Source organism: Bos indicus x Bos taurus, chromosome 26 (genome assembly GCF_003369695.1).
Source record: "Bos indicus x Bos taurus breed Angus x Brahman F1 hybrid chromosome 26, Bos_hybrid_MaternalHap_v2.0, whole genome shotgun sequence".
In the NCBI taxonomy this organism is placed as follows: domain Eukaryota; kingdom Metazoa; phylum Chordata; class Mammalia; order Artiodactyla; family Bovidae; genus Bos; species Bos indicus x Bos taurus.
In genome coordinates, this window is record NC_040101.1 from 33,257,506 (window position 1) to 33,272,524 (window position 15,019).

General features: G+C 35.7%; 1 protein-coding gene across 13 annotated transcripts in view; it reads right to left on the reverse strand.

Moving 5' to 3' along the window:
* Window positions 1-15,019, reverse strand: part of LCOR (ligand dependent nuclear receptor corepressor) — a 133,542-nt gene that overhangs the window by 46,566 nt on the left and 71,957 nt on the right. For 10 of the 13 annotated variants that reach the window (XM_027528605.1, XM_027528608.1, XM_027528610.1 and 7 more), the window contains one exon: window positions 998-1,130. The exons of the other annotated variants lie outside the window; for them this stretch is intronic. In XM_027528605.1, the coding sequence (XP_027384406.1) occupies window positions 998-1,130 (133 nt within the window). The remainder of the gene's footprint in view (window positions 1-997; window positions 1,131-15,019) is intronic. 13 annotated transcript variants of the gene reach the window in all.

The window sequence follows — 15,019 nt, forward strand, 5'->3', positions numbered from 1 at the left end:
ACAAAACCCTTCTGTACTCCTTAATTTCGTATGTTGCTTTACTTCATACTCCCTTTTGAAAATATCAATCACATTAAACAGAAGCTCAGCTAGTCTCCAAGTGTATGTAACCAACCCGTTGGAATCTGCACTTATCAGACTTATAACCAGTGTATAGACAAACATTACTCCTCAAATTCTGGAAGAGAGAAGGCCACTTTTAAAGGAATGAGAGGTGTAAACCAGAGCACATGGAGAAATATTAAAGAAAATGGAATAATTGAGTCTGCTGAAGATTAAATAAAAAAAACTTTCTAGCCTATCATAGTAATCACCATTGTGGAACTACAGAGATGGCATAAATAAGGAAAACAAATTCATCTAGAAAGAATTTCTTTCTTTAATTTTAGTACTTAAAATTTTTAGTAAAACAAGGCTGTATCAAGGAGAAAAAAAAGTTTGCAGATCTAATTTTAAGATAAAACTTTTTCCTCCAAATGAAATTTCAATGAGGAATTATTAAAATTCTATACAGTTTTATGGTTATCAGTGACTAAAATAGTGACTTCATTTTTTTTTTTTTTTGGCCATATTGTGAGCTTGTGGGATTCTTAGTTCTCTGACTAGGGAATGAACCTGGGCCATGGCAATGGAAGCCTGGAATCCTAACCACTAGACTATCAAGGAACTCCCAACAGTGACTGCTTAGGTAAGAAAATTTGTCTAACAAAATACAGAACTACTAAGACCTTACAATTTTCACACATTCATAATAATTTTAAGAATTATTTAACTACTAAATCTTACACGGTACCATCACTGCATAGCAAAAAGGAGGGAGAGGGCTGCATCACCCATTCCAATTTACCCTTGACCAAAGGAATATAGAAAATTATAAAGTATACTATCAATAAAGAAAAATGTGTTTAAATTAAACTCTTTTAAAAACTGACATTGAAATTAAGGAGATTAAAATAAGACAAGCAGATACTAAATGTCATTCTTCACTGGAACCAACCTTTTCTACAAAAGACTGCATTGAGGAACTCTTCTGCTTGTCTCTCGAATCGAATGATTTTTGCTTGCTCTTGTTTAAGCAGAGCTTCTTGCCCAGCTCCCGAAGCTGGCTCATCCAGACCGACTAAGTGTCCCTGCAAAAATATTTGATGAAATGTTTGCACAAAAATCCTTCCCCATTCAATATCAAAAGCAGAGATCCAAAATCAAACACAAATGTTAATAACAGATAAATCAGTTTAATACAATTAAAATATTTTAGAACTTCAAGTCAGGATAGTATTTATCGCCACAAAAGTATAAAAGCAAAATGAATATAAAAGATTATTTGGGGTGTTTTTTGAGTATGAATTTTGCTTAAATTTATAGGTTAACTCCAATTAAACTATAATTAAAAACGGGAAAATTTCTTTGAGCATTCACATACATCGGTTCTTGTTATATTTTAGCAACAGTTTACAGACAACCCAACTCACACGAAAAGGTATCTTAAACACAAAATCTCATTTGAGAATCATGTTCGCCCTACCAGCATAACGTGTTTTCTCCAGACACAAAACATTTTTTTAAGGGCCATTAGGACAGAAACTCAAAAATAAAGTACTTGACTTAATAATTCTGTCCCTAGAGTACGATTTTACAAATGGTAGCTTTCAAATCGTTAGTGGGTCAAAACTAGCACTAGGAAAAAAAATTGAATGCATTGTATTATAAGAGTTAAATACTTCGCTATCTTAAGGGTAAACATGTCAACATTATATATATGTATATATATGCTTGAATATGTTTGTAATATAAACATGTGGGTCCTGATCAAAGTTTCAAAATGCCATTCTAGATGACTCTCAGAATATGCTCTCAGATGGCAGAACTGGTCTAGGCTGACAGTGCTTTGCACTTACTTCCACCTTTGCAGTTAATAAATAAATAGTAAATTATGATGACAGAAAACAGTATAAAGAAAAACAAAGTACATATTTTGAGTTCAAGTGCCTATAATTTACTTCACTGCAATGCATCAACACATGCACTTAGTTGTATCATGAAAAACTTTAAAGTGCTCTAAATACTAAAAGAAAATGTGACATACCTTGGCACAATGAAAAGGAAGTAAACGTTCAAGGCACACTATAATTCACAAGTGATTTCCTCAAAAATTTTAAACACACCCAATGATATATGCCATCTACTTTCCATGATTTCCCCATGACTCAACTGTGTCAACAGTCCAATTCAAAATATGTTTTTTGGAAGGACATTATACATCGTAAGCAAATAGTTCACTATGAAGAACTCTCCTGCACACTCAAACTAAAACAATGATTCCTTAACATTTTCCGTAAGACACTGTATGTTTGCCATATTAGTTTAAAATTTCTTAAAATATTTTAAGTGTTACAAAGCATTATAAAAACCTTTATTACAGTTCTCTTTGCCAACATTCTCTTCTATGGATGAAGGAAATTATTAAGAAAGTAACTTTTAGAAATGAATCACAATCTAATTTTGATACAAATTTAACATTTAAAATGTATCAAGAACAGGTATTAGAGAGTTTGATAAAATCCTTATTTGCATTATTACACTTCAATGCCATTCACTGTTTATTGATTTTTAAAAATCAGACATTACATGGCGTAACTATTTAAGTGTCCTTAGCCCTATATTTAGTCAGTAAAGTTGACTTTGAACAGAATTATCTACACTTTATGTTTAACGTAGCATTCAGGCTACTTTCTACCTAAATCAACACAGAGCAACTAATCTAGCATTCAGTAAGGCAACAGCTACATGTCCTTTCTTGAATCAAACATTTACAAATTTTATCAATTTGTACTCTGAAATATACTTTTTAGTTGGTTCATAATAATTGCAGTCATGTCTATTCATTTTGTTTTGTAAATAGTTTCATGGTTTGTAATTCACACACCATACAATTCACTCATTTAAAGTAAAATCCAATGTTTTAGTATATCCATAGAAATGCAGAACCATCACCATAATCTAACTTTAGAACATTTTTATACCCCCAAAGGAATCCCTATATCCAGTAAGAGTCACTCCCCATTTTCCCAACCTTAGTCAACCACTATATTATTTTCTATAAGACTTATCTGTTCTGGAAATTTCACACAATTAGACAATATTTGGGTTTTGGTGACTGACTTCTTTTTCCTAGAATAATGTTTTCAAGGTTCATTCAAGTTGTAGCAGGTATCAATATCTACTTCCTTTTACTGCCAAATAACATTCCACTGTAAGGCTAAACATTTTAACCATTCATCAGCTGATGAACTTTTATGTTGTTTCTACTTTTTACCTACTGTGATATGAATAATGCTGCTTTTAATATCTGTGTACAAATTTTGTGTGGATATATATTTTAATTTCTCTTGGTAGGAGTGGAATTTCTGGATCACATGGTAACTATCAGGAAGTGTCAAACCATGTTCTGAAGTTGTGCACCACTTGACATTTCTAACAGTAATGAGGGTTTCCACTCCACATACTCATGGATATTTGTAATTTTTTGATTACACACATCCTAATACGTAACAAGTGATATATCATGATTTAGACTTGCATTTATTTTCCTAATGACTATTGGTGTTAAACATCTTTTTGTTTGCTTGAATATGAAAGTGATAGTCACTTACTCGTCTCCGACTCTATGTGACTCCCAGAAGCCTCCCACCAGGCTTCAGTCTATGGAATTCTCCAGGCAAGAATACTGGAGTGCATTGCCACACCCTCTCCGAGAGACGTTCCCCATCCGGGGATTGAACCTGGGTCTCCGGCACTGCAGGTGGACTCTTTACTATCTGATGCACCAGGGAAGCCCACTGGCCATTCAAGAATCTCCTTCAGAGAAATATATACTCATACAGTTTGCTTGGTTTTCAATTGGGCTGTTTATCTTTTGGGGTTTCTCTGGTGGCTCAGGGGTAAAGAATCTGCCTGCAATGTAAAAGACACAGGTCTGTGGGTTTGATCCTTGGATCAGGAAGATCCCCTGGAGAAGGAAATGGCAACCCACTCCAGTATTCTTGCCTGGGAAATGCCATGGACAGAGGAGCCTGGAGGGTTACAGTCCACGGGATTGCAAAGAGTTGGACGTGACTTAGCAACTAAACCACCACCACATTTATCTTTTTATTGCTGAGCTGTAAGAATTCTTGATATTCTGGATACAAGTTCATTATCAGATACGTAATTTGCAAATATTTTCTCCCATCCGTGCACTTTCCTGACACTTCACTGATACTATTTTAGCAGTACAAAACTTTTTTAATTTTAATGAATCCCAACTTGTCTTCTTTCTTTTTGGCTATTTGTGCTTTTGCTATTGTATCTAAAAAAAACTAGTGATTAACCCAAGGCTGTGAAGATTTACTCCTATGTTTTCTTCTAAAAGGGCTTCCCTGGTGGCTCAGACAGTAAATAATCTGCCTGCAACGCAGGAGACACGGGTTCATTCCCTGGGTTGGGAAGATCCCTTGGAGAAGGGAATGGCTACCCACTCTAGTACTCTTGCCTGGAGAATTCCGTGGACGTTCTCCATAGAATGGAGGGGCCTGGCGGGCTACTCCATGGGGTCGCTTTACCATTTTAGGACTTACTTTTGGGTCTAAAATCCATTTCGACTAAATTTTTCTGTATGGTGTAAGGAAGGGGTCCAACTTCCTTTGTGAAAAACCACCAGCAATAAAGTTTACTTCTGCATCTCAATTCTGTACCATCAATCTCTATATATCTGTCCTTATGCCAGTACACACTATGTTTATCATTACAGTTTTGTAGTAAGCTTTCAAACTGGGAAGTGCAAGACCTGTCAATTGGTTCTAAGATCGTTTTGGCTATTCAGAGTGCCTTGGATCTTCATATGAATTTATCATTAACTTGGCAATTCCTGCAAAGAAACCAGCTAGGGTCTTGACAGGGAACATGCAGATCATTTGGGGTGAAATGCCATCTTCACAATATTGAGACTTCCTATCCATGAACATCATCTTCTTTAATTTCTTTCAACAATATTTTATCATTTAGAGTGTATGAGTCTTACACTTTTTGTTAAAATTTATTTCTAATATTTTATTTTTAATGCTATTGTAAATGGAATTTTCTTAATTTCATGTTTAGATTGTTCACTGATAATATATAGAAATTCAGCTATTAAAAAAAAAATGCTGTATTCTGCAACTCTGCTGATTCTGATTAAGTCTAATAGTGTTTTATAGATTCCTTAGGATTTTCTACATATAATATCATGTCATTTGCAAACACACTTTTACTTCCTCTTTAATAATCGGGATAATTTTCGTTTCTTTTTATCACTTAACTTCCAAAGCTAGAACCTGTTGTAAAACACCAAACAGAGAAGCGGTTACCTGATTTTAGGGGGAAACTGTTCAGTCTTTTACTATTAGGTATCATGTGAGCTGTGCTTCCCTGGTGGCTCGGTTGTAAAGAATTTGTCTGCCAATGAAAGAGATGTGGGTTCAATCCCTAGATCAGGAAGATCCTCTTGGAAAGGAAATGGCAACAACCCACTCCAGTATTCTTGCCTGGGAAATCATGGATAGAGGAGCCTGGCAGGCTACAGTCCATAGGGTTGCAAAAGCGTCAGATATGACCTAGTGACTAACCAACAACACAGATATATTAGCTGTACATTTCTGTAGGTCAGGCTGATGAAGTGCCCTGCTATTTCAGTTTGCAGGGCATTTTTATGATGAATAGGTATTGGATTTGGGAGGCATCTACTGAGATGACCATGTGATTCCTGTCACTTATTTTATTAACACACTGTATTACAAATTAATTGATTTCGTGGTGTTACACCAACCTTGCATTCCTAAGACAAATCTCACTTAATGGTGGTGTATAACAGTTTTTATACATTGTTAGGTTTGGTTTGCTAATATTTGGTTAAAGATTTTTTGTGATTATACTAGTGTGTAGTTTTACACACTAGTGATACTGGTCTGCAGTTTTCTTTTTGTGTGATGTCTTTGCCTGGTTTTGGTTTTCAAATAATACTGGCCTCACAGAATAAAGAAATGTTCCTTCTTTATATCTTAGACAAGTTTGCAAGAATTGGTATTCTTTAAAAAAACTATCTGGTAGAAATTATCAGTGAACTAACCATATGCTTTTTTTTCCTGAATATTTTAAAATCACTATTTCAATCTCTACTTGTTCTGGGTCATACTAATTTTCTAGGGCTACTATTAATATGGGCTTCCCTGGTAGCTCAGATGGTAAAGAATCTGCCTGCAATGCGGGAATCAATCCTTGGGTTGGGAAGATCCCCTGGAGAAGGGAATGGCAACCCACTCCAGTATTCTTACCTGAAGAATCCCACGGACAAAGGAGCCTAGAGGGCTAGGGGTTGCCAAGATTCAAACACGACCGAGCGACTAACACACATATTATTAATTATACACATTATTAATGTAACTACTATCACAAACTGGGTGGCCTAAAAACAGTAGAAAAGTACTTGTCTCAGAGTTCTGGAGTCTAGAAGTCTAAAATCAAGGTGTCTCCAGGGCCTGCTCCTTCTGAAGGCTCAAGAAGAGAGTCCTTTCTTGCCTCTTTCTAGCTTCTGTTAGTTTCTAGCAATCCTTGGTGTTTCCTGGCTTGTGACAGCATAACTCCAATTTCTTCCTCCATCTTTACATTGCCTTCTTCCCTATGTTATGTGCATCTGTCTTTCCAACTCTCTTTATAAGGATATCAGTCATTGGATTTATGGCCCAACTGAATCCACTAAAACTTCATCTTGACTTCATTACATCTGCAAAGACCTCATTTCCAAATGTCTTAAGGCTTCCCTGGTTGCTCAGATGGTAAAGGATCCACCTGCAATACAGGAAACCCAGGTTCACTCCATGGGTCAGGAAGATGCCTTGGAGAAGGGAATAGCTTCCCACTCCAGTATTTCTGCCTGGAGAATTTCATGGATAGAGGAGCCTGGTGGGCTATATACTCCATGGAGTCACAAAGAGTTGGACACGACTGAGCAACTAACACTCACAGGTACCAGGGATTAGAACTTCAACATTATCTTTTTTGGAGGAAGGCGGACACAATTCAATCTGCAACATATATCTGATCAGATTTTCTATTTCTTCTCGTGCCAGTTTTAGTAGTCTGTGTCTCTCTAAGCATGTACCTATTTTATATAATTATCTAATCTTTTGGCATACATATTATCAATTGTACTCCTCTTATAATCCTTTTTATTGCTCTAAGGTCAGTGGCGATTTCCCCTGTATCACTTGTGATTTAGTAATTTGAATCTTCTTTTTACTCTGATTGGCATTAAATAAGGGTTTTCTCAACTATTGACATTTTCATAGAACCAACTTTTAGTTATGACAATATTCTCTATTTTACTATTTATTTCTGCTCTACTCATGCCCTTATTTCTGCTTACTTACGGTTTAATTTGCTCTTCTTTTTCTAGTCCCAAAGTGGACAGTTAGAATAATGATTTGAAAGCTTTTTCATTTAACGTAGGCATTCATAGCTATAAATTACCTTCTAAGTACTGACAGCTATATCTCATAAGTTTTGGTATGTTTTGGTTTTGCTTTTATTTATCTCAAACTATTCTCTACTCCTTTGTGATTTCTTCTGTGATCCACTGGTTACTTAGAAGTGCTTTAATTTCCACAGATTTGTGAATTCCTTACATTACTCTGTAACTGATTTCCAATTTCATTCCACTGTGACTGGAAAACATACTTTGTATAATTGCAATTCTTTAAAAAAAAATTTTTTTTATGGCCCAGCATATAGTCTCTCCTAGAGAATGTTTTGTGTGCACTTGAGAAAAATGAGTATTTTGCTCTTGTTTGGTGGAGTGTTCTATAGATATCTACTAAATTTAGTTGATTCATAGTGTTGTTCAAGTCCTCCATGTTTGTTGATCTTCTGCCTACTCTATCCATTATTGAAAGTGGACTACTAATGTGTCCATCTATTACTGTTGAATTGTCTATTTCTCCCTTCAATTCCATAGCATTTTGCTTCATGCATTCTGGGGGTCTACTGTTAGGAGAGAATATAGTTATAGATTGACCCTTTTCTTGTTTTCTCAAAATGTCCATCTTTATCTTTAATTCCCCAGCAGTGTGTAGCCTCTGATACCACTTCTCAGAGGATGCTGTCTTGAGCGTGCAGTCTCTGTCCACCAGGAATAACTATGGGTTTAGATTGGCTCCCTTTGGCAGTTTTTTTCTTGAATCTCTCCTTTGTAAGCTTCTGGTTGGTCTGCCTATAGTGGTTTCCCAACCCAGATAACAGTCTCTACTAACTGTCCTACTATTTTTGCCACACCCTGCAGAATAACTGCACCTCAGTCTGATCCAAGAAAAGTGAAGCCTTGTTGCAGGGGCAGGGTGTTGCCAGTCTTTGAGGCCTGTTCCAATCCCAGGAGGGCACTTTCTTGCTGTTTTTCTGGTTCTCTCTTTAAACTTCTAACTTGTTTGCCATTTCACTTGTTGCTATTAGCACAAGGAATTACCAGCCTCCTTTTAACTGTTCGCCACAAAGATCATAATTTTCAACATCTTGTTGCAAGCTCTGTTTCAAATAAAGTTAGTCTTCTTAGGAGAGCTACAGAGGTCTCTATTCTTAAGGCCCCCCTCTCCCTTAGGAATAACCTTTCTGACACTCTGCACAGGAACTGGGGGCTGGGAGAGTGACTCACTTCTCTCAGAGTGACATCTGTGCTCTGTGAGTGGGGGTGCCAGATAACTTGCCCTTCTTGGATGAGGCCTGGCCCAGCAACTGAGGCCTAGTATTCTTAGCCTGCTATGTTTACAGTAGACTTCCACTCACAATAAAGGCTGAGTGAGGAAAGGGGGCCCTGGGCCCTTTTACTTGATCTGTCTGGATGAAAGTTTCTGCAATAAGAATCCCGAATGAATAAAAAATGCCCACAGTTTTTCTCTCCTGTTCAGAGTACAGCTTCTCTCAAACTGAGGTCAGGGAAGTAAGTAGGAGTGGGTCATAGCTCAAATGTCTTAGACTCTTGTTCTTACAAAGATTAAATAGATTTTTTTTTGGAACAAATGATTCTCCATTTGCTTTATGCCCTTAAGATAACTATTTTCCAAGTTTATATGTCCTTTTAAAATAATTTTCACAAAATAGTTGTTTTAATTAAAACAATCTTAACCATATTACAACCAAAGATGAAAAATACAGCACAATATCATGTATTTTTTCAAGTGCATCTGGCCATGAAGTTAAAAATTTACAGCAACGACGTATAAACAAAATGTAGTTCATCCTCCCTCATTGTAGCTAAGCATACCAAAATTAAATGAACCAATGAGAACAAAAATGTTTCTATGACACAGAGCTGAAAAAGCTAATACAATAGTCAGGAGATAGGAAGTTAATTCATGTGATGTCTCCTCCCTCATACATGAATTCTAAAAGGAAACATTATGTATTGTGTGGCAAAAACAATAAAATGATATGACATACTATAAACAAAAAAACCAGTGTTCTTTGCATTTATTATCATTCCTTACCAAACAAATTCTTGGCCCAGAACTAAATAGGAATAAAACGACATCAGAACTGGAATTTATATCACCTATGAGTTGCTTCCTTCAGAATTCAAGAATTAGTCTACGCAGACTGGTTGGTTCACAGTCAGAGGTAATTCTGTCCTACCAGAATCTACTACGAGCTTCTTGAAAGCATACATGCCTAGAACATACTCCCAGAGCTTTCGATTCTGTAACTCTGGGGTAGGGAGTAGTCACGTTTTTTAAAAGCTCTCTCCTTAATAAGGACCTGTAAAAAGGCATCATTAGTTCACACTTTAAAAACTATTACATATTTATAGTAAGTCTTTGTATTTGGGAAGGCAAATTCCATTTGTCACTTATATTTTCCGAAATGTCCTGGCTATTCAACCTTTATTCCATCAGACTGCATTTAAAATTACTCAGTCAATTCTGTTCCCACTACCACTAGTTCTCCAAAGAAGACGTTTTGATCTGATTAGCACTATATTTAGAAGGTAATTCAGGAAAAAGCAACATCCTTAAAGATATCCAGTCGTCTTTCTCAGGAACTGCTTTACATTTATTTTAAAATTTAATGGATCTCAAAATTCTACTGGACTACAGGAGATCAAACCAGTCAATCCTAAAGGAAATCAGTCCTGAATATTCACTGGAAGGACTGATGCTGAAACTGAAGCTCCAATCCTTTGGTCACCTGATGCAAAGAACTGACTCCTTGGAAAAGACCCTGATGCTGGGAAGATTGAAAGCAGGAAAAGAAGGGGACGACAGAGGATGAGATGGTTGGATGGCATCACCAACTTGATGGACATGAATTTGAGCAAGCTCTGGGAGATGGTGAAGGAAAGGGAGGCCTGGTATGCTGCAGTCCATGGGGTCGCAAAGAGCAGACACGACTGAGCAACTGAACTGAACTGAAAATTCTGTTGTTAACTCATGTAGTTCCCACATATTTATTATTTTACATTTTAGTATTATGAAATGTTTATTTTCTAAGTGCTAGTGTTGGGAAAATGAACAACGTGTGTGTATGTGCATGTAAAACTTAATTTTGTATACAGCTTTCAGGGAAAACTATGTCATCAATTTCAGTTGCTATGTTCTCTGGTAGCCTCACCAGTTTATGTCACTTTTCCAGCATCCTTTTAAGGAAACTCCTTTTAAGGGAGCTGTGGCGAGCTGTCAGCACGTTGTGGTCTTATGACTCATCACCAAAAGCAGGAAAAAGATACACTGAATGGGCTGGGATCTTCTTCAACAGAAAAGCCCTCAAATTCTGTATTAAGCTTCTGGTTATCTAAAAATATGTAATCCATATAATTTATTTTTATCTTTATTACATTTGGGGGAATAACAAAGAAATAAACATCTAAAAGATGTTTCCAAATAGGTTTACTCTATAACATTTCTCTACAACTAAAAAGTACTATCTTTCTGTACTACTAGAAACGCTAAATAAATTTCTTCATGCTAAACTGACACTACAAAACACTGCTAAGGGAAATAACACATGATGTGCATAAAAATGAGATAAACCATAATCATAAATTGAAAGGTTTAATACTGCTAATTCTCTCCACACTGATCCACAGATTCGGCACAACCCTAATAAAATCTTAATAGGTCTTTTTTAAGAATTGATAAGTTAAAAACATATAGGATCTAGAGCAAGTTTGAAAAAGAAAATAAATGGGATTCGTACTACTTGATTTCAAGATATAAAGATAGAGCAGTAACGATACTGTAGTATTGGTGTAAGGACACACACATACAGTTCAATGGCACAGGACAGAGTTCAAAACACGCCTACATGGTGCATTATCAACTGACCTAAAGACGCCAAAATAATTCCGTCTGGAGCGGGGGAGGAAGTCTTTTCAACAAATGATGCTGGAACTGGATTACCTTACAGAATACAATAAACCTCAATACTTACCTCATACAACATATACAAAAATTAACCAGAAATGAATAATAAATCAAAATATAAGAGTTAACATCACTAAACTTTCAGAAGAAAATATGAAATTTCCTTGTGCTTGACAATGGATTAGGCAAACATTTCTTGAAAAGGACATAAAATCCTGAGTTTTAAGAGAAAAAACTGATGAGAGGTTTTACACAGGATATATAAAGAACTTTTACAGCTTAGCAAGTATTTTTAAAAAGCAAGAAATTTATACTGTGTTTCACAGAGATATGTACAAAGAAAGACGCTCAACACACTAGTCACCAGGGAAATGAAAATGAAAATCACAATGAGGTACCACTACAGACCTACCAGAATAGGTAAAGTTTAAAAGACCAATTATATAAAAATGTTGGCAAAATGTGCAACAGTGGAATTCCCATACACTGCTGATAGAAACACAGTCACTTTGGTGAAATACATGACAGTATAAGGTTAAATGTGCAATTACAATATTACCCAGCAATTCCAATTCTAGGTATTGAATCCCTGAGAAATGAAAATATATGCCCAAAGACTTACATGTGAATAAGCCTAATAGCCAACATCTGAAAACAATTCAAATTCTACTTAAAAAGAAAAAATGGATAAATAGTAGCATATTCACACCCACAGAGACTTACTTAGCAATAAAAAGAAACAAAACGTCATATACAAAATCAGGAATAAATATTTAAAAGTTATGCTAAGTGAAAGAAGTAAAAAATAAAAGACTATATACCTATAATTCCTAAAACATAAAATTCTAGAAAAGATAAAATTATAAAAATTGCTGGGGTCTGTGGGTCCAATAAAGTGATTGATTACAAAAGGGCAGGAGGAAACATTTTAAGGTGAAGAAACTGTCCTTGTACCTTGACTGTGATGGCAGTTATCAATTGTATACACATATTGAAATGCATTATCTGTACTCTAAAATGAATTTTTATTTCATTATGTATAAATATTACCTCAATAAAAATCATTCCAAATAGATTCAGGGTATTAAAAATGCTAGATACTGAATGTATCACTGAATTGTGACTCCTGAACTACCACATGAAATCAAAGAAATGACCTTTACTTACATTTTCAGAGTCATAAAGAAATGTGACACATTTCCAAAAACTCACGCACGTATCTTTCTCTTCAAGCAAGCATATTTGGAGGTTAAAAAAAAACAGTATCTTTTACTTGCCATCCACTTCTTTGCATAGTATTCTGACTGGGTATGTCAACGGCCACGAAATGGTGGCATTTTGATACTTTTTTCTATATCCTTAGATATAAATGAAGATAAGGCTGATTATTGCACAACATTTGGTCTTTGCCAATAAAGCTATATTATTTGGACTAAAAAGTAGGTATATGCATTAACAATTCCTCACCAAAGAAACCAGATTTCCCCTACAAAAACAGAAACCAGTTTTGGAACACAGAAAAGACCAAATATCCTGTACTAGACAGTAAATAAAAAAGATCAAAAAATGACGGGGACATGTCAAAAAGACATGGGAGGTTAGCTTGAAGAGGCCCTGACTAACCAGATTTAGGACACTACATGATAACCTACTGAATAGAGAGAGAATCTTGACTCCACACTGGCAGAGGGAAGAGAAAACTCTTCCTCAGTGCTGTCGTTCAGTCGCCAAGCAGTGTCCAACTCTTTGCAACCCTTGAACTGCAGCACACCAGGCTTCCCTGTCCAGCACTCTCTCCTGGAGTTTACTCAAATTCGTCCATTAACTTGGTGATGCCATCCAACCATTTTATCCTCTGTTGCCATCTTTTCCTTCTGTCCTCAATCTTTCCCAGCGTCAGTGTTTTTACCAATGAGTTAGCTCTTTGCATCAAGTGGTCAAAGTATTGGAGCTTCTGCTTCAGCATCAATCCTTCCAATGAATATTCAAGGTTGATTTCCTTTAGGATTGACTGGTTTGATCTTGCAGTCCAAGGGACTCTCAAGAGTCTTCTCCAGCACCACAGTTTGAAAGCATCAATTTTTTGGCGCTCACATTGGTACTAGAAAAACCATAGCTTTGACTATAGAGACTTTTGTTGGCAAAGTGACATTTCTGCTTTTTTAATATGCTGTCTAGGTTTGTCATAGCTTCTCTTCTAAAGAGTAAGCATCTTAATTTCGTGGCTGCAGTCACCGTCTGTAGTGATTTTGGAGCCCAAGAAAATAAAATTTGTTACTGTTTCCACTTTTTCCATCTATGTGCCATGAGGTGACAGGACTGGATGCCATGATCTTAGTTTTTTGAATGCTGAGTTTTAAGCCAGCTTTTAAAGCCAATTAAACAATTTATTAATAGAAGAAATAATGGAGTCAGAAAGATCACTATTTTCAAATCACTGGAAAAATAACTTAATCCAGCAAAAAACTACCATCAATACTAAAACTGAAATGATGAAAGTTTGGTGAGGAAAAACTATTACAGTCACTCAAAGTATCTATGTACAAATTACTTATTAATTATAAGGGGGAAAACAGTTAACATTTCAGTGGAGAAACCCAATGGGCATAAACTTTGTCAAAGTTAAAATCACTTACTAAACTGACACTGTGTGTATTTCATGATGTGATGGACTCATAAGGATATCACTGGATATTCCTGATAAAAGATCATGACCTGAATTTAATAATGAAGGAACTATCGAAAAGCTAAATTAAGAGACATTCTACAAAATGAATGACCTACACTCTTCAAAAACATAAATGTCATTAAAAATACAGAAATAAAAGGCTGAGGAACCATTCTAGATCAAAAGAGACTAAAGAGTAATGAATCTCAAATTCAATGAATAATCTTAAATTGGATTTTGGGTTAAAGGAGTAGGTAAAAAACTATTAAGTCACTGGGACAACTGGGAAAAATTAAATGAGATTCATAGATTAGACAATATATCTAAGCTAACTTTCCTGACTTTTGGTAACTGTACTGTGTAGTTAAGTAAGTGGATATCCTTAGTCTTAGGAAATAGAAAAATAAACATGAAAATACTTAGGAGGAAAGGGATATGAGGGATATGATGTCTACAACTTACTTTCATATGGTTCAGGAAGATGCGGGTGTGTGTGATATGCAATATTTGTGAAAGAGAAAGATGAACAATGAATTAACAAGGCAAATATGGCAAAGTAAGTGGCAATCTAGGTAAAGGGCACACGAAAATTTTCGTGCCATTCTTTTACCTTTTTTATAAATGTGCAATTATTGAAAGTTAAAAGTTTAAAAAAGTCAGGTGGACAAATGTTGAACTCTACTTTCCTTCCACAAGCCAAGTCTTCCTTGTTTCTCTCCTACTCTCTTCTCTATAATCCTAGCTCTCTTGCCATTAAATTATATTTGCTTGTGTTGTTGCTCTGATACACAGAGGAAGAAAAACAGAGAGAGCAGTAAATAGGATACGGAAATTAATAAATTTCAGCATTCTCTTAATTCCAACAACCTGATGGAAGATACTCAAAATGGAATAAAATGTTTTGTCAAGGGCCAGAGAGTAAATACTTGAG